Genomic DNA, 12,604 nt, shown 5'->3' with positions numbered 1-12,604 from the left:
TGATGATCATCACTCCAGCCCCTAGGATGTTTGAGAAACAAAAATAAGCTCTGCAAGTTGCCTGGGTTCTGCAGACTCAGCAAGCCCCTGCTGGGACCAACCAAGGAGTGCAGTTGGAAGAGATACGGCCAGATCTTTCCAACCTACCGATTGGCTCTGAGGCCTGGGCGGGGCTGCTGCTCCCTCCGGCTTCCCATAGGTGAAGGAAAGTTAAGGTGGACCTCCCGCAAGATTTTGTCCCTTTGTCCCGTGACAGCAAGGAAAGTCTTGGGGATTTTTTTTTTTTTTTTCTGCTTTGGAGGCCCAGGAAACCAGTTTGAAGGAAAGAAATTGGAACCGAGTGCAGGTGCCAGATCCTGGGGAGAGAAGACCAGCCCTGTTTGAGGCTGCACCTGCCGCCGCCAAACTTAGGGGCCCGTGTTAAGGGAAGGGGGTGCAGCAAGCAGAGGTAGAGGAGAAATCGGTACTGCCCCAAACGGGCCATCAGACAGAGGAAAACTGATGGAGGGTACTTATCACATGTGCTCGGTAGTCTTCAGTTTCTAAAGCCTGTCGGTGATTTCTTCAAGGCTCAACAGCAGCAGCAGAGGTGCGACTTTGATTGGTTAGGGGGGCTTTTGCCTGAGCCCTAGGATGAAGTTTCTGTACTGCTAACCGAGCCAAGGGGGACCCCACTATGCCTCCATCCATCACCCTCCCCCGGTGCCTTTCTGCTGGGCCGAGAACGATGCTCAGCAACCCCACCTAAACCCGAGGCCCGGCGTCCAGGCTTCCGTGCACAAGAGAGGAGCTGTCACTGTCCTCCCCTTCTGCCCCCAAGACAGGAGAGGACGCTTGGAAGCCCAGAGGGGTTGAAGAAGTCTTTCTGGACTGAGCCGAGGTGGTGAGTGGCGGAGGGAGGGCGCTCAGGGTCACCATGGGCCTGCTCAGGGGCCTCCTCGGCGCCAGGAACCTGTTGCTCGTCATCTTCGTGCCGCTGTTGCTGCTGCCACTGCCCGTGCTCCACCCCAGCAGCGTGAGTACCGCCGGGCCGCGCAGGGAGGGCAGGTGCAGGTGCAGGTGCAGGGCCGGGGGGAGCCCTGGATGGGGTCTTTCGCGGGGGAGGCCTGGGTGCTTCCCTCCCCCCATTCCCAGGGCCCGGACCGCTTGTCCCAGCCAGGGGTGAGGGGTGGCGGGTGGCTGAACCGGCTCATGGGTGCTATGCCGTCATCGGGCCACCTGCACAGTGTGGGGGGGCCACACACTGTGCCCCAGGACTGGCCCATGGCCAGGTCACTCTGTGACCGTGGCTCTGTGAGGGAGCAAGGAGGCCTCCCAGTAAGGGGGGGTACCGGGGAAGGGGTCACCCTGCAGGACTGGAGGGTCGTGGGGGCGTTGCCCGGAGGCCCCTCTGCACCCAGCGGGCTCCGGGGGCAGGCCATGCTGGGTGCTGAGAGCTACACTTTAAAATGCAATGGCCTAGGACGCTTGGGTGGCTCAGCAGTTGAACATCTGACTTTGGTTAAAGGAGTGATCCTTGAGTCCCAGGATCAAGTCCTGTGTCGGGCTCCCTGCATGGAGCCTGCTTCTCCCTCTGCCTGTGTCTGTGCCTCTCTCCCTCTCTCTCTCTCTCTCTCTCTCTGTGTGTGTGTGCGTGCGCGTGTGCATGTGTCTCTCATGAATAAATAAATAAAATCTTAAAAAAAAAAATAAAATGCAATGGCCCAAGTCCCCCTGAACCTTACATTGGGAGCAGAGCCTGGCATCGTGCCCCAGTCCCATGCACATGGCCCTCTGATCCTTTGTAGCCTCTGTGGTTTCTCCTCTGTGCTCTTGAAGGAGAGACATGCAATGACACAATAAAAAAAGAAATAAGAGCCCCCAACTCTAGACCACGGCCTAATTTTTGACTGGGTCCTTGTGAGCAGAGATGCCAAAGCTTTGGCTCTGCCTTGCGCTTGCTTCTCAGACCACCCTTCTCCTCCCTTCCCTTCCTGTCTCCCTCCTCCTCCTCCCCCTCCTCCCCTTTCCTCCCCCTCCTCCTCCTCCTCTGCTCCCCTCTCCTCCCCCTCCTCCTTCCTCCTCCTCATCCCTCTCCTCTCCTCTTCCCCCTCCTCCTCCTCTTCCCTTCTCCCCCTCTCCTCCCCCTCCTCCCCCCTCTCCTCCCCCTCCTCCTCCCTTCTTCAGGGGCTTTACCCCTAGTCCCGCTGGCACTACCCTTGAGACTTCAGGAAAAACAAGCTGAGAGAAGTTAATCATGTTTGTGAGCGGAGAAGAGATTTTCCAGGCAGCTCCCCGAGTAACTTGGTAACCAGCACTGAGTTATAAAGTTAAATAGAGGGGATTAGAATGGCTCGTCTTGAAAACAAACTGGCTTAAATCTTTACTAGAATAAATACCCCGGAGTGCCAGGGAGATGCTGATTAACAGCAGGCTGGGATTAGCAGACAGTGTTTGCTGCTGACAGTTTTCCTGGCCTCACGCTAGTCAATTCTCTGCTTTAGCCGAATGGGCTGATTTCCTCTTTTTCTTTCTTCCTTGTTTCATGGTGTGTTGTTGTTGTTGTTACTCAGTGCCTGACGCATTTAAGAGAATGTTCTCCAGACACGTGGGCCTCTTCTGCACAGTGGGATCAGGAACCTCTGTGTCCCCCGAAGCCAGCCCCATCTCTGGGGACCATGACTCTAGGCTATGGTGTTGTCTACCTTTCACCCTGGGGCCCTGGCTTTGAGCTTCTCGGGTCACCAGTGACCGAAGTATCCACAAGAAGAAAAAAAGTAAAGTCACAAGTTATTGAAGTAGGCAAAATAATCTATAAATTCGATGGAAGACAGGTGTTATAAAAAAAAAAAAAGAGGAGAAAAAAAATCTTAAAACAAGAGGAGAGAAAAGTGGTGAGTCTCTGCTCTGTTTGGATCTATTGATGACCCTTGAACAGATTTTGTCGGCTGGGCTTACTGAGACCAAGAGCCTACGTCCTCTCTTGGCCTAACTTTCTCTGTCAGGCTCAGCTTTAACCTTCAAACGTGGTGTTTCAACAGCCACAGCAGTGGCATTCGGGGCCACATAACTCTTTGTTGTGGGGAGGGCTGTCCTTTGCCTTGTAGGATGTTTGCAGCATCCCTGGTCTTCACCCATTAGATGCCAGTAGCACACAGTGTCCCCCCGCCCCCAACTAGGACCGTCAAAATGCTTCCAGAGATTACCAAATGTCCCCTGGGCCGGCAAAGGGACGGCAAAGGGGGGTGCAGAATCACCCCTGCTAAGAACAAGTGCCCTTTTAGGAAAATCGACATAACACTATGCCAGAGCTTCCCAGCTGGTGCGCATGGGTGGGTATCTGGACGCCCATAGCCCTGGGGGCAGCTAGATGGAGCCTGGGGTGGCCAGTGCCTTCAGAGCTGGATGCAGCTAGCTTGCCACTTACCTGGTGTGCCCTGCAAAGATGATTCCTCTTCGTGCCACAGTGCCAGCAAGAGTTCTGCTCACCCTGTACGGTGCCATACAATCACCTTGCGGTCACCAGCACCCACAGTAAGCGCAAACCAACACGTAGAACATCTCTTGCCCATTCTTACTCCCGGGCCTGGGACTTTTCGAGTCTGATATTTAATCCCCAAGATTCCTAAATGGACCTGTTTGCTCTGGGCTGGCACTGAGAGATGTGACCTGGACAGACGTGACTCCCAGGCTGCTGTTCCGATGGGTTCTTCAATAAGATAGTCCATAGCGACATTTTAGGAAGGATTAGAATGACCTTTCCCCTTTTCCTGCCCAACTCTCTAAAACCAGGGGCCCAGACTTGGTTTAGCATGTTAAAGAAGAGGAGGATACAAGAGGGCGGCCTCCATAATTGAGCCCTGCTTTGGTATCTCTGGTGGGATAAAAGTTCTACCCACAGCCCCAAGCTAAATTTCGGAAAGGCCTCACATTCACTTATGACAGCAAATAAACAGACCCTCAAGCGCTTTCCAGTGAACTTTGAATGGAACATAATGGAGGTGACCAGACAGCACGGGAAAGAACAGACACAAACATCAGTAGGTAGCGGGGTCAGGAAACATCCCATATGGAGGGAGGCCCCCTTTGAGCTCCCTCTTTTATTTGTAAACAGAAGCAAAAAGAGAAGTGACAAGAAGTGACAATCCTTTAAAGGCACTGCCTGAACCCTCATCAACCCCTAGGCACCTGCTGACTAGTGGCGGTGGTAAAGGGTCTAGGGCTCCCAGAATATTCTCTCCAATAGATGCATAAGGGAAACCTGATAGCCAGCCGAGGAACCCAGTCCAGTTCCATCATCATTCACCCACCAGACACTGGCCAGACATGGGGCCGCAGGACGCCTGCACTCAAACCTCACCAAGGTTTTGGGGGGTTATCTAGATATAAGCTTACCTACTGAATTTTGAGAAGGTTCAGAAGGAACAAAAAGATGTGTACATAAATTCCATGGGTGGACTGGGGGGGAACTATGCAAAGGCCCTTGGAGGGGGTCTCTTGGCCATTCTTCTGCTCTAAGGAAAGTCCAGATAAACACGATGGTGGTAGTTTGTCCTGTTCTTAATGATGCTGGATGAAGGTGGCTTGCTGACTTCTTCCAAGCCAACCTATTCTAATTCATAACAATAATTACAGTCAGAAGGTGTGCCTTGGCTTACCCAGATCCTCCTCGTTCCCACTAAGATGGTACCTGGTAGAAAGTTGGTTCTCTCTCTCTCTCTCTCTCTCTCTCTCTCAGTCTGTCTCCCCTTCCATTCTCTCTTAATTCGTGGCCCTGTAATGACAAGAAAGGCTAAAGGTTCTCAGGAAGGAATAAAGGCTCCTAGTGAGGGCCAGATATCCTGGCCCCTTTGTCTCCAGCTGGAGTTAAGACCCGCATTCTGTTTCCCAGGGAAGAGATAGGAATAAGTGGGCTGAAGGTGGCCAAGGCCTTTGAACTTCTTTAAGTAGTTTTATTTCTGCAACAAAGGGGGCATGTCTCTAAATTGCATTATTTTCCAATGGAGCCTTTGTTCCCCCCACCCCCATCCCCCACCCCTGACTGACTCTGTTATCTTATCAGCAACCTCCAAAAGTTTTAACTTCTTTCTCATCTTTGGGCCCCAGAGGAAATCTCAGTGGGAGCTACAGTCAACAACTGTTGGGCCCCGTTCCCATTTCTCAAACCCCAAGGCGGTGATCCATGCATATCAGGAGGGAGCAAGGGCCCATCCAGCCAAGCTGGGTTAATCACTCCTGACGCCCCTCACTGGTCCTGGCGACCTTTTGTAACTTTCCTGCAAGAGTTTGAGGACGCTTGTTCTGAACCCAAGGGAGAGATAAACAGAACAAGATTGGTCAGGTTCCTTGATCACCAGCCAGCCTCGGGGCAGGTCAGACCTGAGCCCAGATGGCTTAGAACGATGTATAAATTGAGGGACCCATAGCCAGCTCGGGCCTTCTATACAGTGGCTCTCCAAGTCCTCTGTGAAGGCCCTTGGACAGTGACCCCCACTGACAGCAAGCCAGTGACCTTTCTCAGCACCGTTAATCAGCATGACTCCCAGCAATCAGCATTGCTAGGGACTGAGGTTAGGGAGGGCTGGCTGTTGATAACAGGGTTGTGCTCTTTCACTGTGTACACACCAAGGTTGCACAGCCAGCACAGTGAGGGTGTTGGGGGGAACTCTGGTAAATCTCCAGGCCTTTCCTTGCAGGTGGATAGCACTCTTTACTTCCTTCATCAGAAGGGCGCGTCTAGGTGCCTGGGTGGCTGGCTCAGGGGTCGAGTGTATGCCTTTGGCTCAGTTCCTGATCCCGGGACCTGCTTCTTCCTCTGCCTGTGTCTCTGCCTCTCTCTCTCTCTCTCTCTTTCATGATTAAATAAATAAAATCTTAAATAATAAAAAAAAAAAGATATTTTCATGTGCATCAGGCCAGTGAAATGGAGTCCCAGAGCAGTGAGAACCAGATGCTGATAAGGGCATGGGTTCTCAACCAGGGACAAATTCTCCCCCACCCAGGGACATTTAGCAATGCCTAAAGACATTCGTGATGGTCACAATTGGGAGGTGCTACTGACATCTAGTGGGTAGAGGCCGGGGATGCTGCTAAACATCTTGCACAGGACAGCCTCCCACAGGTGGAATGACCCAGCCCCCAAATGGGCCAACCTCACCCGTGAATGAGTTGCATGAACTAATCCCAGCTTCCAACCACCCCAAGAACAACTAGTGGCCAATCAACTCGACACCAAAACATTCTGCTGCACGCTGAAGCTGGGAATTCCATCTTTGGAGACCATGATCTGGAGTCTGGACCCTGAGCTGATTTCAGTCCCCATCCTGCGCAGTTTCAAGCGCCAGCAGAGCGGCGCTATCCTAAGTCTGGTGGCGAGGCCCGGCTGCAGACCACATGCCAGGCACGGCCCACGAGAGGAGCAGCCATCACTTCGCACACCCAAGTATAGGCCCCTCCAAGTAGCCACCACATTCCCCTGCCAAGGCCAGCCTTGCACCTCCCGGGGCCGGCCGTGCCTTGGTGCCCACATTCGAGTGTGGGTGCCTGCTGCCTCCACCCTGGGTCTCGCGCGGGTTCTCAGTGGCAGTGGCTGCCCTGTAGCTAACGGCCCCCCTTCCCCCCCTTCCAGGAGGCTGCATGCGCTTACGTGCTGATCGTGACCGCCGTGTACTGGGTGTCTGAGGCCGTGCCTCTCGGAGCGGCAGCCCTGGTGCCCGCCTTCCTCTACCCGTTCTTCGGAGTCCTCCGATCCAGCGAGGTGAGACCACGTGTGGCCCAGGCCCCCGCTCGGGTCACTGCTGGGCCAGTGAAAGAGGGCTTGAGCTGAAGGGAGAGTCACCAAGCACTTGAGGAGGGGGCTCTCTTCACCCTCTGGAACAGCCTCTTAGCACTAAGCCTTTGCACCTGCTGTTCCAGACCCTGAGTTCCTCTCCCATGACCCTCATCTCCCTCAAACTGCCTCTTTCAGGAAGCTTATTTGACTGGTCACAGCCAGTCTCTCCTTCAGTCTGAAACCCTCTAGGAACGGTGTGATTGGCACATACAGGCAATGGCTGTTGACCTTTCTTAGCCATTTATATGTCCACTTAAACTACAAGGCAGGAATCTGAGGCAGGAATCGGGTTTCCCAGGTCTTTGGAATCTCATTATAAACCTGAGCCCGTATACAGTAAGTAGGTGCTGTGTGTAGGATCAGTGTGACTCTGGGACCATGGCTTTTGTCCCTCACGTTAACGCATTGGGCATTCGGAAAAGCATCTTCTGAGTTCTGTCTCTACCATGTGCCATGTGGGATGTTCCAGGTACCCTGAGGGTGACAAAAATGAAACACACAATCTCTGCCCTCTGGAGTCTCACAGCTGATGCTCTGGAGTCGCCCACTGCCAGCTTGGACGTATGCGTACAAATGGTTAGTGTTTGTGGTGTGGCGATGACGCGACGGTCAGCAGGTGTTAAGAGTTTGTTGCATGCAGAGCTTGGACTTCCTTCTCTGTGTCTTGCTGCAAAGAGATACAAAATGATAGAAATGCCTCCTGACCTTGAGAAGCTTCTATTCCAAAAGAGAGAAGGCACAAACCAAATGGGAAAACACAGAAGACCCATGTGGTAATGCCTCGTTTTCTGCCACTGCAGAGGATTCACACAATTCCCCTAGAGGGAATGTTCTAGATAAATGAAACTTACCCCACCAAGCGTCCAAACTTTGCGTTGATTGCGTTTTGATCGACGCCTTTCTAGAAGGCTTTATAATTTCCCTAGCCTTTTTAAACAGAAGTTGTTGAATACAAATTAACTTTTTCTTTGGAGCCTTCAAAATTTCCAGAGGGGAAAAAAATTCTCAATCAAAGGAGCCAGTGTGGGCTGGATGATAGTGCAGCTGAGCAACTTGAGTGCTGGCTGAGCAGCTGAACCTAAAGAATCTTGAGTAACATATTGACAGTAGACTAGAGAGAGAGCCCAAATGAAAATATAAAATGGCACGTTATCAGATCTGCAGATGACTCCAAGCTGGATGGACCAACTAATGTCTGATGACGGAATCAATGCTGACAGGATGAGACAATGGCCTGGAACTGACAAAATGAAGTTTAATAGGGATGAATGTTAACAGTTTGTGTGACCAAGACCCTTGGCTTTTAATTGAGTACGGATTCTAGTATGAATCATCCATCAGCCCAATGTGGCTGCCAAAATCTGGAGCATTTACCATATGCCAGGCACCCTGGGAGGTCCTCTACATGCTCTTCATCACTTAATCCTCTGGAAAGTAGTTATTCTATCTTTACAGAGGAGTTCAGAAATTCAAGTCCAGAGAGGTTAAGGAACTTACTAAGGGGTGGAGCTTGGACTTGAACCCAGGAGTGTGTGATTCCAGAACTTGTGCCCTTAACCACTGGCCAATATGTACCGAAGTCTACTGAGTTAATAAATGTATGTGTCCAGAGCCTCAAACTCTAGGTAAGGAGCTCATGCAGTGGTGGGTGGCCAAGATGTCAAAAATCAAGAATGTGAGTCACATGGGGAATGAAGGGAAAACTCAGAGGGAGGTGATTTCTGGCTTCTGCAGCTCAACACATGAGGCTCAGAGGGTCAAACCAGAACCAGAGTCCAAGCGCCATAAGAGACACCCTCTCTATGTGAGGGAAGATGCTGGAATGGGCTGCCGTGCTAGAAGGGGCTGCCATGGGGGGTCTGGGTATTCCTCTCCCTGGGAATGCAAGCCAGGTGACCATGTCAGGGACATTAGAGGTAGATTTTGTGCCTTGAGAGAGGGGATGGATTCAAGGGGCCCTTTGACTTTGATATTCTATGATCTCCTTGTTAGCATCCTGCCACTACTTTCCCTCCACTGGTATCCAGAGCTCAGGCCTGGATGTTAGGTTTGTTCTTTATTTGGTCTCCAGCATGACGCTCATTGCTATCATTATATCTGCCTCAGAAGCCCTCTATGCCCTTCTAAGGTGCTGCCGAGCCAGGGACAGTACCGGTGTCCATGAAGTTAGCTCAGATTTACTGTTTCTAGGAGGGCCGGAGCGAGAGTGCTGTCCGGGGCAATAAAAGGCATGGTTTGAAGGATAGGGCTTGGGAATAGTCTCTGGGGTGTCCAAAGTCAGGAACCACTTCCAGCAGAGATGACACCTGCTTCTATGTCTCCCCTTCCCAACACACACTCACACGCACACACTCCCCCTCTGCTGTCTCCATGACCCTGCACTGCAGGCCCCTGGCAAGTCTCCTTCACATTCTAGCCCCTGCCAGGGCAGGAAAGACAGCAAGACAGCTCCAGCTGGGGTAACAAAACGGCCTCTGCAGCCGCAGGACACATGAATCTGCCTCCCTGTTGGTACCGATCTTTCTGACCTGCCAGATTCCTGACCATCACCTAGACCCTGACTTTCTCTGTTTCTTTAAACCTGGGAGCATTTTGTATACCACTCACTGCTCTGCCTTTCTGGCCTCTGCTCCCCACAGAGGCTGACCCCCCTGCGTACAGGCCTGTGGGGAGGTAGGCTGAGCAGCAGGACACGGCCACCTGCCTGAACCCACCCAGATGCAGCCCAGAGCTGAGCTTCACAGCCTTTTGAGGGAGGAACCTACAGATGTTGTAGCCTTTTGAGGCCAAGTTAACATTTCTGGGGTAAGAGCTTCTCCCTGCATAGGAGCCAGCCCCTTTGCCTCTGGACTCAGAGCCCAGCCCCCTGCTTTAGTTTCCTCCACTGGGGGCAGTTCGTAAGGTCCCAGAGAAGAAACGGGGGTTGCTTTATGGGTCAGCATCCCCAGGAGCTAAGTCGACTTCTGGGCCAGGTCAGCACTCATCTGAGTCTCTCTGCTTTAGACCTCTCTAGGGTACGGTTGGCAAAGAATGCTGTTGCAGCAACAAAACCTTTTCTTTAAACCACATCGATACATAAAACAGATGGAAGAGGAAGTCCTACTCAAACTGGGCATGGAAGCACAGTGCCCCCACTGCCTGGGCCCTCCCCACAGGCCTCCTGAAATTTCTGAGGCAGTGAGGGTGGTTCACAAACCTCTGGCCTTGGGGAGTGCAGTTAGGTGATTAGGAGGGTGTTGGAGCCTGCACAGATTTATCTAGCAGGAACAGCATTCCTCTCCCCAGGGAAAGGCCTAGAGTCAGCCACACTGGATTTGGCTGCCTTGCTGGGGCACCGGCTGGAATGAAGTAGTGTGAGCTCCAGTTCTGGCTGGGGGCTTAGCTTCAGGCTGAGGGGGATCCAATCCAGGTGTCCCCTCCTGGGGTCTAGAGGACCTCACTGCAAAATTGTTCAGATGTCCAAAACCGCCTCAAAATGTCCAAAATGGCCAGAGGCGCCCACTGGTGTCCTGAGGGGCCACCACATTCCCACCACTTGTAGGGGCTCCCACAGCTGACCTGCAGAGTGCTGACTGCCTACCTTTCTGGGGCACCCACCCAGGGCCGCCAGATGTCCGCAGCAGGACACCGCCCGATCCACCACACATCATGGGGTCTCTGGCTGCTGCCACCATGAGCCAGTAAACTGGCAGCGTGGAAAGGGTCAGGACCCAAGCTGGGAATAGGGTAGAACTGAGTTTGGATCCAGTTTTGTCACTAACTAGTTTTGAGCAAGTTGTATAATCTCTGCAAACTGCCATTTACTCATCTGAAAAATGAGGACGTAGAAATAGCAACCTCCCAGGGGGCTGTGAAGCTTTTCCGTTCTGGTGAGCATGTGGCGGCAGGCAGGACCGGTCGGTCCAGGAGCCTCCTCCACCGGGATGCCCCCAGGGAGGCTGACTTACACTCCTCCTGAGAAGAGCACCGAGCTGAGCCTGCTTCCAGCGCCTAGAAAGAGAGCCACAACCTTAATAAAAGCTGTTTTAAATATTTAAAACCTAACGAATCTTGAGATCAATAAATAATTCCACCTTCAGAGAAAGTAATGTCTTAAAAGCTCATCAACTAATGGAGGTCGCCTGCAGTTCACTAACTGCGAACCCTCTGTCCTCAGGCCTCTCTATCCAGCCTGGAGCACTACGCTCTTCCCGTGTGCTCACACTTGGCCAAGAAACCTTGGAGGAACCTCTGGTTTTTAGGTCCGCCTTGCTCCTCCTTATTTCATTTCTTTCTCTTATTCCCTCCTTGGGTCATGCTGATCTACCTGGCATCACTCTCAATCTCATCGTGAAGCTTTTTATTTTTTTTTAAACTTCTTTAATAACATGGACACTTATTGAGCACTTCCTGTATGCCAGGCACCATTGTAAGACCCCACCTGCCTAGCTTGCCAAGAGCCTCCAGCCCACCTACAGGGAAGCAACGACCCTTCACTCCCAGCTAGTCCTAGGCCCAGGACCCATGCGATTGCCCTTCTGGGCACCCCTTTCCAAGCAGCCTCCTTGAATGCATCTCTTCTAGAACACAGTCCAGGAACCCCTCCGCTCTCTAGGCTCAGGGGTCTGGCAATGGAGAAAAGCTGCAGAGCAGAAAAGCCACCACCCCAAAACCACCACCACCAACAGGGCAGAAAGTGAGGACTCTCCCCAGGGGAGGAGCCCTTCTGTGGGGACCCTACTTCTCCTTGCCAGTAATTCCAACAAGTGTCGTTGCCTGGGTTCCTAACTCAGAGAATATTAGTCTGAGAAATGAGGGAGTGGGGAAAGGAGGGCCCCCAACAAACAGGAGCAAGCAACGCATTTTAGAAAACAATGAATGAAAATAAACCTCAAGAATCCTGGAAGCCTGGTGTTCCCTGGGAGGTTCTGAATAATCGAGGTTTTCTTGTAAAACAGCAACAACAACAGTGGGCTGGATAACTAACAAGCACCGCCATTGGATAGAATTTTAATGTATAAATGTGGCAAGGCGGCTTTGTGCCGGGACGGCTCTGGGTACCAAAGGCCTCAGCAGGTCAGCCTTCGTGCGGAGCGCAGAGTGACAGGGGGAGCTGCCCACAGTCCCGGCTGCCGAGCTGGCGGGCCCTGCTAGCTGATTTGCCTCCGTCGCTTGCACTCCGACAACAGCTTTACAAAAGGTGGGAACTCACATAATCTTTTTTTTTCTTCTTCTTCCTTAAATTTTAGATGTATAAATGAAGCCCAGAGAGGTTGAATAGCTTGCCTGGGATCACACAGCTGAGTCCTGGCTGACTCTGGAGGCCTTGCTCTGCCCCGCTTGGCTGTGCTGCCTCCCAATCACAACCTCCACCCAGGCTGGCTGGCCCAAGCCCCTGGCACGGCTTCCCAGGGGGCAGGGAGGACACCCCAATAGACCTAGGCCCACCAGACACCAAGTGTGAAAACAGCCCAGAGCCAGTACCCCTGGAAAGCCGGGCCTCGGGCTTACAGTGGCCCAGGCCCGCCTCTGCAGGACCAGTGTCAGGACTGTGACCATGAATGGAGACAGATGCGTGTCAGGGAGACCTAGAAGACCCCTCCCCACCCCGCCAGAGCTGCATTAGCTGCATGGTTTCCCAGGGGCCCACCCTGAGGATGTGTGGTGCAGCAGCTTCGGATTCAGATGCTCCACCCCGCACCCTCAGACCTTGAGGACTTCCTGAACCCCTCTGGGTCCTTCCTCACCTGCAAGGTGAGGTGCTAACATTCCCTGACTCCTAGACTGTTGGGGCGCTCCAACGAGAAAGTGAAT

The 12,604-nt window shown here is 52.6% G+C and overlaps 1 protein-coding gene across 5 annotated transcripts in view; it reads left to right on the top strand.

The window, feature by feature from the left end:
* Positions 1–208: 208 nt before the first annotated feature.
* Positions 209–12,604, top strand: part of SLC13A4 (solute carrier family 13 member 4) — a 41,246-nt gene continuing 28,850 nt past the window's right edge. Inside the window, exons 1-2 of one of the 5 annotated variants that reach the window (XM_077850054.1) lie at positions 209–1,015; positions 6,608–6,736. In XM_077850054.1, the coding sequence (XP_077706180.1) occupies positions 917–1,015; positions 6,608–6,736 (228 nt within the window). In that variant the 5' untranslated portion in view covers positions 209–916. Of the gene's footprint in view, positions 1,016–6,607; positions 6,737–11,849; positions 11,991–12,604 lie in introns of those variants that run through there. The other 4 variants (XM_077850057.1, XR_013353301.1, XM_077850055.1 and 1 more) reach the window with 4 other exon arrangements.

This window comes from Canis aureus, chromosome 15 (genome assembly GCF_053574225.1).
Source record: "Canis aureus isolate CA01 chromosome 15, VMU_Caureus_v.1.0, whole genome shotgun sequence".
Taxonomy (NCBI): domain Eukaryota; kingdom Metazoa; phylum Chordata; class Mammalia; order Carnivora; family Canidae; genus Canis; species Canis aureus.
The sequence above is the reverse complement of the archived record's forward strand: the minus strand, read 5'-3'. Positions and strand labels throughout refer to the sequence as shown.